The 14,217-nt window shown below is 40.4% G+C and overlaps 1 protein-coding gene across 4 annotated transcripts in view; it reads right to left on the bottom strand.

Moving 5' to 3' along the window:
• Dchs2 (dachsous cadherin related 2) overlaps positions 1–14,217 on the bottom strand; it is a 236,086-nt gene that overhangs the window by 67,587 nt on the left and 154,282 nt on the right. For 3 of the 4 annotated variants that reach the window (XM_030252335.1, XM_030252336.1, XM_030252337.1), the window contains exons 9-10: positions 13,159–14,002; positions 10,000–10,242 (exon numbers count right to left, since the gene is read on the bottom strand). In XM_030252335.1, coding sequence (XP_030108195.1) covers positions 10,000–10,242; positions 13,159–14,002 — 1,087 coding nt within the window. The remainder of the gene's footprint in view (positions 1–9,999; positions 10,243–13,158; positions 14,003–14,217) is intronic. The other variant, NM_001357165.2, reaches the window with a different exon arrangement.

Genomic DNA, 14,217 nt, shown 5'->3' with positions numbered 1-14,217 from the left:
TGTTGGCTTTCCATTATTTATGTTGTTATTGAAGATCAGTCTTAGGCCATGGTGGTCTGATAGGATACATGGGACAATTTCAATATTTTTGTATCTATTGAGGCCTGTTTTGTGACCAATTATATGGTCAATTTTGGAGAAGGTCCCGTGAGGTGCTGAGAAGAAGGTATATCCTTTTGTTTTAGGATAAAATGTTCTGTAGATATCTGTCAGGTCCATTTGTTTCATAACTTCTGTTAGTTTCACTGTGTCCCTGTTTAGTTTCTGTTTCCACGATCTGTCCTTTGAAGAAAGTGGTGTGTTGAAGTCTCCCACTATTATTGTGTGAGTTGCAATGTATGCTTTGAGCTTTACTAAAGTGTCTCTAATGAATGTGGCTGCCCTTGCATTTGGTGCGTAGATATTCAGAATTGAGAGTTCCTCTTGGAGGATTTTACCTTTGATGAGTATGAAGTGTCCCTCCTTGTCTTTTTTGATAACTTTGGGTTGGAAGTCGATTTTATCCGATATTAAAATGGCTACTCCAGCTTGTTTCTTCAGTCCATTTGCTTGGAAAATTGTTTTCCAGCCTTTCACTCTGAGGTAGTGTCTGTCTTTTTCCCTGAGATGGGTTTCCTGTAAGCAGCAGAATGTTGGGTCCTGTTTGTGTAGCCAGTCTGTTAGTCTATGTCTTTTTATTGGGGAATTGAGTCCATTGATATTAAGAGATATTAAGGAAAAGTAATTGTTGCTTCCTATTATTTTTGTTGTGAGAGTTGGCATTCTGTTCTTGTGGCTGTCTTCTTTTTGGTTTGTTGAATGATTACTTTCTTAGTTGTTCTAGGGCGTGATTTCCGTCCTTGTATTGCTTCTTTTCTGTTATTATCCTTTGAAGGGCTGGATTCATGGAAAGATATTGTGTGAATTTGGTTTTGTCGTGGAATACTTTGGTTTCTCCATCTATGGTAATTGAGAGTTTGGCCGGGTATAGTAGCCTGGGCTGGCATTTGTGTTCTCTTAGTGTCTGTATAACATCTGTCCAGGCTCTTCTGGCTTTCATAGTCTCTGGTGAAAAGTCTGGTGTAATTCTGATAGGCCTTCCTTTATATGTTACTTGACCTTTCTCCCTTACTGCTTTTAATATTCTATCTTTATTTAGTGCATTTGTTGTTCTGATTATTATGTGTCGGGAGGAATTTCTTTTCTGGTCCAGTCTATTTGGAGTTCTGTAGGCTTCTTGTATGATCATGGGCATCTCTTTTTTTATGTTTGGGAAGTTTTCTTCTATTATTTTGTTGAAGATATTAGCTGGCCCTTTAAGTTGAAAATCTTCATTCTCATCAATTCCTATTATCCGTAGGTTTGGTCTTCTCATTGTGTCCTGGATTACCTGGATGTTTTGAGTTAGGATCCTTTTGCATTTTGTATTTTCTTTGACTGTTGTGTCGATGTTCTCTATGGAATCTTCTGCACCTGAGATTCTCTCTTCCATTTCTTGTATTCTGTTGCTGATGCTCGCATCTATGGTTCCAGATCTCTTTCCTAGGGTTTCTATCTCCAGCGTTGCCTCGCTTTGGGTTTTCTTTATTGTGTCTACTTCCCCTTTTAGTTCTAGTATGGTTTTGTTCATTTCCATAACCTGTTTGGATGTGTTTTCCTGTTTTTCTTTAATGATTTCTACCTGTTTGGCTGTGTTTTCCTGCTTTTCTTTAAGGGCCTGTAACTCTTTAGCAGTGCTCTCCTGTAATTCTTTAAGTGACTTATGAAAGTCCTTCTTGATGTCCTCCATCATCATCATGAGAAATGTTTTTAAATCTGGGTCTAGATTTTCGGTTGTGTTGGGGTGCCCAGGACTAGGTGGGGTGGGAGTGCTGCGTTCTGATGATGGTGAGTGGTCTTGATTTCTGTTAGTAGGATTCTTACGTTTGCCTTTCGCCATCTGGTAATCTCTGAAGCTAGCTGTTTTAGTTGTCACTGTTAAGAGCTTGTTCTTCAGGTGACTCTGTTAGCCTCTATGAGCAGACCTGGAGGGTAGCACTCTCCTTAGTTTCAGTGGGCAGAGTATTCTCTGCAGGCAAGCTCTCTTCTTGCAAGGCAGGTACCCAGATATCTGGTGTTCGAACCAGACTCCTGGCAGAAGTTGTGTTCCACTCACTAGAGGTCTTAGGATCACGTGTGGAATCCTGTGTGGGCCCTTGCGGGTGTCAGGCGACTCAGCTGGCAAGGTAGCCCGGGGCTCGAGTGGAGTGGAAGGAGTTTGTGCCCCAGATCAAGCCCGGGTAGCCTGCTTCCCTATGTACTGCAGTCTCAAGTTCCGCGAGATTGGATTGGGGCAGGCGCTGTGTTCCACTCACCAGAGGTCTCAGGGTCCCGTGGGGAGTCCCGTGTGGGCCCTTGCGGGTGTTGGGCAAGACACTGCTGGCAAGGTAGCCCGGGGCTCGAGTCTCAAGTCGAGCGGAAGGGACTTGTGCCCCAGATCAGGCCCGGGTAGCCTGCTTCCCTATGTACCGCAGTCTCAAGTTCCGCGCGATTGGATTGGGGCAGGCGCTGTGTTCCACTCACCGGAGGTCTTAGGGTCCCGTGGGGAGTCCTGTGTGGGCCCTTGCGGGTGTTGGGCAAGACTCTGCTGGCAAGGTAGCCCGGGGCTCGAGTCTCGAGTCGAGCGGAAGGGTGTTCCTAACCATCTTAATGGCAGAAGTGATTCTTCGATTGTTCTGGCTTGGAATTTTCTTGAAGCTTCTAATCTTCCTTCTATATTTTTTCTATCTTCTTAAACTATAGGGATTAAGTCCTTTTCAATATTGCCAAATTTCCTTTAAGGATGTTGCCCATTCTCTGAAGCCCAGGTCAAACCACTGTCACCCCCAGCTATGGTTTCTACTGTGAGTGATGCTTTTCTGGTTTTAAAACCTAGTGGCTATCTTCAGTTTTTACCTATTTTAGCTTCTCCATGATATTATCAATTCCTGACTGATATCTAAAAAGACATAAAGGAACAAGAAAGGAGAAGAAAAACACATAGGAAGAGGAGTAAAAGAAAAAATAATTTTTCCAGTTATTTATTTGTTTTGGTGCTCAGTATGGAATGCAGGGTCTCACAAATGCTAGGCAGACATGCTATGATTGAGATAAAGCCCCTAGTTGTTTCTCTGTGTCATATTCGTCTCCTTGTTTCCAGAGTGAGATGAAAATGGCTTATTCTTGCCATAGTTTAATTAGCATCTTACTCTAATGGATAGAGGTAGAACTGCATACGCATTCATCTAATTTTTCCTAATCACTGACTCCAGGTGACATCAGTACCTTTTTTGAGCTTCAATTATTTGTTTAGTTAATTCTTTTCCTCCCTTTCTTCCTCCTGTCCTCCCTCCCTTCCTTCTATCATTCATTCACTCATTCATTCCTCTTATCCTTCATCTCTCCTCTCATTTCTCCTCCCCCCCACCACCCCATGCTCAATTATCCACGCACATTTATTGCCAGACCTGGAAAAATATTGTTAAGACAACTATTTTGGTCTGCATAGCTCCTTTGTGTGGAATATACAATAAATCTGAGTTATAAAGAGTGATGGGATAGACTCCAGGAGGAAGTAGATTCAGAGAATAGATAGATAGTATGTTCATTGTTTCGATCAGTTAAGCATGCAGCATTCTAAGGGAATGAGCAGGTGATTAAAATGTAGTGCTATGACGACCACGAAGTCTGTCTCCCCACAAGGCTCATAGTACAGTACTCAGGACAGACAAGTAGTCATGCAAGCACAGTTCTACATGATATGATATGATATGATATGATATGATATGATATGATATGATATGATATGTTTGGCTAAGCCCTCTGTAGAACCATGAAGATGAGCAGGAATTAACCAGTAAGAGGAAAGAAAGATACATAAAATCCATACACTTCACCAGCATCTACAGATTCTCTCACAACATAGACCCTGTTATACCTTCAATTCTTCTCACCTCACAGCTCACCCTTGCTATATTCCTGCCCCCCCTTACTTCTTTTCTGCTCTCTGAACATATTTGCTTGCAGACTCAGGAGTTACCATTTCCTTTTGGCTCGTCCCTCACTGTTTTTTAAAACAGTGCTTAAACTACTGTCTCTCAAATCTAAACCTATGCTTGCATGCCCTGACCTATGACAATAGAGTCTAAGACTATAGCTCTCCTTTGCCCAGTGACTTTTTTTTTTTTTTTTTTTTTTTTTTTTTTTTGCCCAGTGACTTCTTATCTTCAAAGACTTGTCACAAAGGGACACTGGAAGGAGGCTGAAAGTCCAAAGCGGTAAGGGCTAGGAATATGGCTCAGCAGATAAGAGCATATGCTGTTCTTGCTATAGACCTGGTTCAGTTCATAGCCACTCACAACCATCTATATCTTCAGTTCAACCAAATGCCCTCTTCTGGCCTTCATGGGCATTGTGCACAGATCACAAATATATATACAACAGGCAAAATATCCATAACAAAATAAAATAAATAAATAATAAGTATTTTTAAAGAGGGGCAGATTGGACTTTTTTCTAATTACATATTGTATAGCAATGCTATTCTGTCCATTTAACATTGCAGATTCTGCAGAATTCTGTCCCTTTAATTCCAGATTCTACACTGTCCCTCCTCTTATTGTCAGTCCTCTGAGTTTCAAAACTTCTCATTTTGAATCTAAGTGGTAGATGCTTCCAGCCTCAGCTCTCTCTCTCTCTCTCTCTCTCCCCTCACCCCAACCTTCATACTTGTGTCCTTGCTCATGCAGCTGTCCAGCAAAATTATTGCAGCATCTAATATTGTTGGCAGAACATAACTGGCAAGAACATTTGTCACAAGGAGAAGGTCCTGCATAGTGTGGGATCTGGCCTCTTTGTCCTGGAATAGAGTGCCAGTGTCTTGTCACAGGAGAGAGAGAATACCAGTAAATCATCACTTGTGTGATAAAACAGATAACCAACCACTTGGGTTGGACTGTGAAGAAGTGATCATTAAAAGTCTCAAAGTGGTTAGGGAACCAAATGTCAGTATAATTTACAGAAAGCAAATGACAAGTTGAAGTTTTAAACTTGGCAGCTTGATTCACAGAAGATTGCCAATCTACTATGATAGCCCTCAAGATCAATGTTCTTGAAGACTTGACCTGCATTGAACGGCAGATACACAACAGAGACAAAGGAATGAAAAAGTCCACTGACACCCACAGCCAGAGCCTGCAGTGTGGTGGGCACCAAGATGGAAATGTAGGTTATAGGGAGATAAGAATCCATATTGACACACACCTTGGAAATATATATAAAACCAATTTAAACTACAAGAGAAAGACCTATGACTCGCAGCAGAATATAACATTGGATTGTGAAGACTTATTAACACTTTCTGTCTACTAGGAATAATACATATTATTCTATTTTCCAATGCCCACACCCTCAGACATTTCTAAAGCCAAAAGAGGACGTGCTTCACTTATTGTTGGGGAGGAGGTAAATAAATAAGTAAATTCATATATTTCAAACAACCTGAAGCCATTTATGACTCGTGAGCCTTGCTTTCTCCATTGAGTGCTTACATTGTATGTCTGGCTACCACAAGAATCTGGGCTAAAAGAAAGCAAAATATACTAAATCCGGGTCTATAGTGTAGAAGGGAGATAGTCAACAAATACAACAAAGTCCGAGTTTAGACCAAAGTTTTAACAAAGACAATCTCAGTGTGAGATAATGACTGGTCCTTACACATTTCCCCCTTTCTCTAAGTGCATTTATAGTTGGAATCCATATAGAGAAAAATCGACATAGTGTGGGTCAACCAAACACCAACAAAAGGTCAACAGGACATTAGTAAGATGTTAGCAGAAGTAGACTAACCCTATACAAAGCATGTTACGTTGTTTCCTCTAGCAACGGCCTCAGATTGAGAAGTTCAAGATCTTACATTCCCAATGGCCTAAATTGAAAGTTTCTGGAATCAGGAAGAGAACAAATAAGACTGGGTGGCGCCAGGATCCTATAGCTTTCTAATGCACCGCTGGGCTGGACTGAACCTAAAACCAGCAAGGGCTGTTGGTAAAGATTCAGAAAGCAGACTGATGAGCAACTACAGCAGAGTTCCTGTGAGCAATCGGTGGATATCTGCAGCAGTAGATGGCCAGAGGAAATACATCTTCATAAAGAAAGTGACATTATGCTTGCCCAGCAGGAGCGATACCATGATCAAGAAGTTGACAATAAAAACTTAATAGTCAGCCCTATTGTCTGCTATTGAGAGAAGATATTTAAAACTGCCATATATTTGAATATTTTAGTATCTAGGGATGGGGATGAAGCTCATGATAGACCACTTGCCTAAGATGTGCCAACCCCTGGTTTCATGCCCAGATAGTGATAACAATGATAATAAAGATAATTTAGCCTCTTGATTTAATGGGCGTGTGTACGACTTCTCTTGAAAAGTGTACACAATGGCTCTTATGAGGAGAACACGGAGTACTCCAGAGTCGGAGAGGCGAGGAATTCCTACTTAATGTCTGCCTTTTGTTCTAAAACTTTTCTCCTACATTTTACATATCTGATGTTAGATGCATATCATGAGAAGTGGTGTCCGAATTAGAGTCAGGGAAGTACTGTGCTTTCCCCTGACTCCAAGACTGGGTTTGAAGGGCACAGCTGTACCTCACACACAGAGAAATTCCTGTCAGGGTACTGCAGTACCTTGCACAAAGAGAAAGTCCTGTCTGGAGACCATATGTAGTTTCTTCAGGATGGCACTGGGTACAGAGGACATTTGCACAGAATAGAAACTCCCATCTTACTGACCAATGCACTGTTTTGCTAAGGTGTCACATTTCACCACTACTGAGCAAGTGCCATAACCCCAAAGCCATCTGCCCTGCGAGGTGCCTCTTCCTCCGGGGAGCCAGAGGCAGCCACAGTCAGCTCTATGCACTAACAATGGAGCTCTTGTTATGGAACCAAATACTGGGAAAATTTTAATACCTCAGTTAAAATCTAGTAGTTGTTTTTTTTTTCTCCTTTTAATACAAGAAAAAAATCCTGCTAGATTTAGAGTGAGTCACACAATATAAACATTCAAATCCCTTTGGACTTCGAATGCCAAACAGCACTGAGTGGTTACGTTTCAAAAATCTGCATTCTAGAATGCCAGAACACATATGCTCAGCTCTCTGGTATTAAGTAACACTATAGTATTTCTTTAATACATACTATAAAGTAAACCATTCATAAATTCCAACCCGATGCCAGTTATGTTAAAATCCCAAGTACGTCATTTAATTCTCATGCATAATCCTGTTCCATTCTTTTAACCCACTAAGTGCAAAAAGAAGAAAAAGAAAAGGAAAGGGGAAAAACACAAAAAGAAAAAAGATCCAGAAGAAATATATTCAAATACACACACACACACACACACACACACACTCATATGTATTTACAAAAACACCTGCTTAATCGCTTAACAGATCTGGCTTCATTAAAAACACAGTAAATACAGTACTTGTATGAAATTCTCCAAAAATATTTTTAAAATTTTTATCAATTTGATAAAAAAAGAAAACAAAAATCTTTCAGTAATCCAAACCATCTCCAAGACATGTAAGATGAGATGAAGTTTGGGGGGGATGTTAAGTTGTACTTTAAACATCCACAAGTGTAAAGCTGCAAAAGTAATAACTGTACATCTGAATTTTCAGTTGTATTTTTGATGTCTATAATGATAAGGTTTCAACTCAAAAGAAAGTAACTACACAGCAAAGAAAGAAAAAAGAAAAAGAGAGGGGGGCGAGGGAGGGAGGGAGGGAGGGAGGAAGGAAGGAAGGAAGGAAAAAGAAAGAAAGAAGGAAAGAAAGAAAGAAAGAAAGAAAGAAAGAAAGAAAGAACGAGAGAGAGAGAAAGAAAGAAAGAAAGAAAGGAAGGAAGGAAGGAAGGAAGGAAGGAAGGAAGGAAGGAAGGAAGGAAGGAAGGAAGGAAGAAAGAAAAAGTAGACAGATTTGCATATGGCAGTCTTGTTAATACTTTCAGAGAGGGGGGTAGAAATTTTTTTTCATCTTTTCAAATATAAAAGAAAAAGAAATGCCTGTATATAGTAGAATCCTGTACAGGCAATAAAATTAACGAAGTGTGGCCAAGGGGGAAAAAAAGATTGCAGGCTGCTAAGCTGCTCATCAGCAGTGTCTTCAGCCTACGCGATCCTTCGGAGGCTCCTGCTGATGGTTACAGCAGCAACCATGGACGAGAACATTGCTGAACTAGGACCACTGTGAAACGGGCAGCTTGAGTGTGTTCCCCATTGTTCCTGTCACCCAAAAGCAAACAGGGATGGAAAAGCGCTAACTTCTAAGCAGGGACCGAGAGCAGCTGTGAGCATGCTCTGTTCTGTCCATGTCCGAGGAAAAGTCTTTGATCACACTGCCCCTCTCTGGTCAAAGAGGGAAAATTACGTTAGCCCTTGAAAAGCGTCCCTAAACATGTTAGACAAATTCACATCAAAGGCTCATCGATGCACAGTGGTGTTTCCCAAGAGATCAGAGCAGCTGAGCAATTTAGAACTTAGTTTGAAAGCTAAAGAAATCTATCGTTTACTCTTCTGATCAACATTTATGGGAGAAACACCACTGAGAGCCCTCTCGGGGTTGTGGAAACGTAAGTGCAAATTTTACAAATGTAAGTTTTAAAGACTGGTTAATTAGATGGTTTGCAATAATTCTGATGGGAAAACTCAGAAAGTGCTGTTAATAGCAAAACCTGAAACACCGAGCTGTCAATTTTATCACGATTTAGTTTAAAATAAAAACGGAATGTCATTAAATCTACTGTGCCTTAGACATCCAAAGAGCCTCAGCGCTGTTCAAGAGCAAGTCGGAGACACTCATGAATTCCCTGCCACCGTAACTGCCCATTTTAGATTTTTGTGTCTCTATTCTGTGTTCATTGTAAAACTAAAAATGGTAGTTGACATTGCTATTGACTGTGCCAGATATTCATACAGTCTTTCTTTCCACACAGTCATGCCTTCATACTTCTAACAGGACGACATATTAAGCACCACAATTGTCTCCATTTTACAGACAAGAAGAACAGAGAGGTTGGTTAGTAACTTCTTCCAAGTTGCACAGCTTTAGGGAGAGATAATTCTGAGATTCAAACTTGGGCTGTGTGACGTGAGCTCATGAGCCCTTGGAGCGAGCCTGTCCTGCACTGAGGAGATGAAGAAGCACTGAGGAGATGAAGAAGCACTGGGGAGATGAAGAAGCACTGAGGAGATGAAGAAGCACTGAGGAGATGAAGAAGCACTGGGGAGATGAAGAAGCACTGGGGAGATGAAGAAGCACTGGGGAGATGAAGAAGCACTGGGGAGATGAAGAAGCACTGGGGAGGTGAAGAAGCACTGAGGAGATGAAGAAGCACTGAAGAGATGAAGAAGCACTGAGGAGATGAAGAAGCACTGAGGAGATGAAGAAGCACTACACTTCTCACGCTCAGTGCATCCAGTGTGCTGAGATAAATGTGGCCACGTGGGTACCTCTGCTTGCTGCATCCTCGTGAAAATCAATAAGTTATGTGTTTATTAGGCAGGTGCCACTCCAGATAATAATAAGGATCAACACAAACAGATGCTAGACAAAAACAAGCACCAGCTACAGCTTTTCGTTTCATGTATGCTTTGAAAATACTTGATATTTGAGGTAAGTGGTAACTCTGTTTCCCCATAGCTATTATTTTTCTTAATTTGTTTACTGTTAGTGTTTATGGGTAAGTACATGCACAGTACACATGCGGTATAGCACATGTGTGGAAGTCTAAAAAGAACACTCCAGAATCATTTATCTTCTATCATGGGTTCCAGAAAGCCAACCCAGGTTACTCGGCTCCCTGGCAGCCATTTTCCTACTGTGTTATCTATGTCTCTCATAGGCTACTCTCTCCCATGAGTACTATTTTATATTAACTATATAACTCTTACATGCTTTTTTTTTAATAGCATCTACTACCTATTTTTCAGATTACCTGAATCCGTGTCTTCAGCTTCAACCCTTGTAACAAACACCCCTGGACTTTGGTTTTCTTTAACTGAAGTTTCATACAGAAGTTGCTTAAATGCTGGTGTCTCATCATTTACATCAAGGACAGTGATTGTCAGAGTCTGGGATGAAGAGCGTGCTGGCATGCCACCATCATGGGCCACGAGGGTCAGGATATGCTGAGTTTTCACTTCATAATCCAAAGGGCAGGCTATCCTCAGCAAGCCTGCTTTGAAAGAGAAGACACAGTGAGCTATGGATGTCATCTTAAGACTGCTTGCTTACTCTACCACAGCTTACATCGCTTTACTCAATTGAAAACTCAGTTCTCTTTGAAAGTGAGTGAATCATAAAAAAAGAGAAAGACATTTATTGAGCCAACTTCATATTCATATATTATCTACAACAGAAAGTTAATGTTCTTAGTCAGAAAGTCAAATTGAGTTGTAAAGACAAATGACAAATTTAAAAGTCTAGCCTATACCTGAGAGGCCTACAGCAAAGTCGTTAGTCTACAGAACATTTCCCTCACCTTCAAAAGCATCTATGATACTAATAACATATAGTCTATGATGCATGACACACTTAGAAGCAAACAAGTTATTAAAATGTGTATATGACTCCATTGTTCAGACATTTGATTTCTGTTAAGGAGTTGGCATCTCTTATACTGACTCTTGGTTACTTGCCACTTGCTTTATTAACAATAAAGGGCAAATAAAATGTTTTGCAACACAGACAATAAACTTCACAAAAAGCCACTTTTCTATCCTACTGTTGAACCACACAACTCCGTGTGTGTACAGTGTTTTACACAGACAGCCATCATAAAATAATAACTGTTGTGTATTTCTTTTAGGATGATTGACTCCCTAATATTTTCTTCAAATAATTAAATATTGAGAAGGACCTTGAAAATAGTTGTTTAATAATTACTCATCATTATATACATTGAGGCTGTAGGAAAACTCACTATGCCATTTATTTTTATTAGAAACATGAGTCTTGTAAGAGGAAAAAACTCCCATCTCATATGGATACATTCTTCAATTATCATTTTGTCTTTGAAAAATACCTCAAGAGAAATAGCCATTGTAATAGCTCAAGATTCATGAGGCCAGCATTACTAAGACACAATTCAAGTTTATTCTTCCTTTTTAAGAGGCTGAAACAGACCTTCCTTGGGCATCTTGGAAAGCATTTAAAGTAGCATTAAATCAGCTCTGAGGAGAGCTTGCAAAGACCATGAGCCTGTGTCTGGAGAATCTCTTGTCAGCTGGGCACTTAGGTGGTGTTCATGTGAGCCTCAGAAGGGAACCATATGTCAGGATCTGAGAAATGTTCTGATAAAATTTCCCAACAGAGTAGAGCCAACTATGCTCACAGCTTCCAAATCTGACACATTGATTCTCATTCCAAATAATGTTCTTCACAGCTGGCCAAATAGTTTACATCTGAGATCCTCCTGCCTTAAGTTCATGTTGAAATCACTATTTTACAGACAATTATATCGTAATCCATAAGTTTCTTAAACATCCTGAAAAATTACATAAAGAGAAGTTCATTTCCAAATTCACGGGGTTGAGATTTTTGTATACCCTTTTATCACATCACATTTTAAAACAAGCATAGTGGGTGGCATCTGACAACACAGTGACAGCAAGACCTCTGAACTGGCAGTGAGTGACATTTGTACAGAGTGAGTGACCCTAGTAAATGCTGATGTAAAAATTAAAATGCTACAACTGATGTAAAAAACAATGTTACTGATGAGCAAAATAATTCAGCCATTAAAACCTGTATGTAATTTTCAGTTACTGATCGATGTTGGCTTACACAATCCAAGGGCACATTTGCACACTAGAACCCTTGCATAATGATCTTGATTTGGCATATGGCCACTTTGCTGTATTTCTAGCAGCATTCACTACTTCAAAGACTCACAGTGGTTGTTCCTGAACCCTTGGACCATGAGATATGAGCTACCTACAAAGCAGTTATCAACAAACTGTTCAATAGAATGTCTGTGCTTTCTCTCTCTCTCTCTGTCTCTCTCTCTCTCTCTCTGTCTCTCTCTCTCTCTCTCTCTCTGTGTGTGTGTGTGTGTGTGTGTGTGTGTTTGTGTGTGTGTGTGTGTTTGCATGTGTGTGTTTGGTGTGCATGATGAGTGTGAGCATATGTGCATGTGTGTGTGTGTGAATGCATGTGTATGAGTGTGAGTGAGTGTGAGTATATGTGTGTACAAATGTGTGTGTGTCACATCTCTCTAGGAAGAATCTGTCACATAACAACTACCATAGTAGCATTATTATAGAGCAATAAACAATAAAGAAGAGTTGGTAGGGAAACAGAGAAGTCCAAACTCTCGCACACTATCGGAAAACATTGTGATAATTCCTCAAAAATATTTTCAAAATTAGTTAAATAATCATAAAGCCCTGTCTTTCCAGAGAAGTTACAGAAGTTTTAAGATGCTTTTAATTATAATTAAAGGACCATACACCCCAGTAACATCATTTCTGGATATTTATGCAAGAGACTAGAGATGAGGGTCTCTGGGAGGCAGTGACAATGTCAAAAGTCTATCAGCAGAAGAGTGGCGACAGAAAATATGGTACATGCAAGCAATGGTCCTTAAACTCCTGAGGGAATTTCGTCATGTGTGATGGCATGTCTGGACTTGGAAGACATTGTGCTGACTGAAATAAGCTAGCCATACAAAGACAAACACTGCGTGATTCCATTTATCTAAGCTATCTAAAATGATCAAATGTATAGGGTTACCAAGAGGAATGGTGTTTGTCTGGATGCATAGAGGAGGAAGTGAGGGAAAAAATGGATTAGATTAAGTAAACAGTGTGACCTTTAGAGCTCTGTTGCACAGCACTGAGTTCACAGTGAAGAATAATATATTCTGGAAGTAAAAACATGTTAGGAGTGTTAAATTTTCTTTCTACAAAGCTGAGCATAGTGGCATCCACATGCAATCCAATTACTCAGGAAGCAGAGACGGGCAGATCAGGAATTCGGTGCCATCCTCAGCTACATTGTGACTTTGAACTCATCCTGAGATATAGGAGAGCTTTTTTCAAACAAAGCATAACAAGACATTTAGCAAAATACAATAATAACTGAAGCACTGTACCTGAGGAGCTGTCTAGCACGAAGACCATGTCCTCATTTCCTGAGAGGATGCTGTAAGCTACTTCTCCATTCATCTCTGCATCTGGATCCTGGGCAGTTATGCGGTGCACCACAGCACCTACTTCAGCATCCTCTCTCACATAGGTGATGGGATAGGACACAAAGGTGGGGCTGTGGTCATTCACATCCAAAATCACCACTTCTGCTACCAGGGTCCTCCATCGCCGATCTGTCACATTCACGGCCTGATCTGATGCCGTGACAGTTAAGATGAACGTTGGAACATTTTCTCGATCCAGGGGAGATGCAGTGACCAATGCACCAGAGGAGGGGTGGATGAGAAATGGGTTCACTCCAACAGAGCTGGATTCTGCAAAGTATTGTATCCTACTGTTCAGAAAACTGCCATCGCCATCTTTGGCATTGAAGACATACACCAGAGTCCCTACAGGGACATTCTCCTCTATGCTTATCACAATGAACTCATCCTGGAAGGATGGAGAATGCTCATTTTGGTCTTCCACATCAATGCTAAGGAAGACTGTGCTGTTCCAGGCAGGGCTTTGGCTGTGATCTTTAGAAATCACCCTGATAAGATAATGGGATGTCATTTCGTAGTCAAGTTCCTTAGTTAGGAACAAATCTCCTGTCGAGCTGTCAATTTCAAAGTGGTCGTCCTTGTCCTCTGCAGCAATGCTGAAGTGTAACTTCCCACCATGGTCCTGTTGAAGGGGATCCGGTGACTTCATCAGGCTCATGATCTTTGAAGGCTTCGTGTTTTCCGGGATAACTAAATGTCGGATATTCTGAGACATAAGAACTCTCCCTTTGGAGAGTGGTATCACCTAAAATAAGAATAAAAAAATTGTTGATACGGAGTATTTTAAAACTAGCTCCAAGTATCACTTTTAAAAGGTAAGTTTAAACATCAACATATATTATGACTTTATGTTGATTTTTGTTATGACTTTAAGCTGATTTCCATTTGTGTTTTGTATATCTGTTAATTGTTGAGAAAACACCCTTCATTAGAATTCCAAAATGTATCAAAAGATAAGTT

This window comes from Mus musculus, chromosome 3 (genome assembly GCF_000001635.26).
Source record: "Mus musculus strain C57BL/6J chromosome 3, GRCm38.p6 C57BL/6J".
In the NCBI taxonomy this organism is placed as follows: domain Eukaryota; kingdom Metazoa; phylum Chordata; class Mammalia; order Rodentia; family Muridae; genus Mus; species Mus musculus.
The sequence above is the reverse complement of the archived record's forward strand: the minus strand, read 5'-3'. Positions and strand labels throughout refer to the sequence as shown.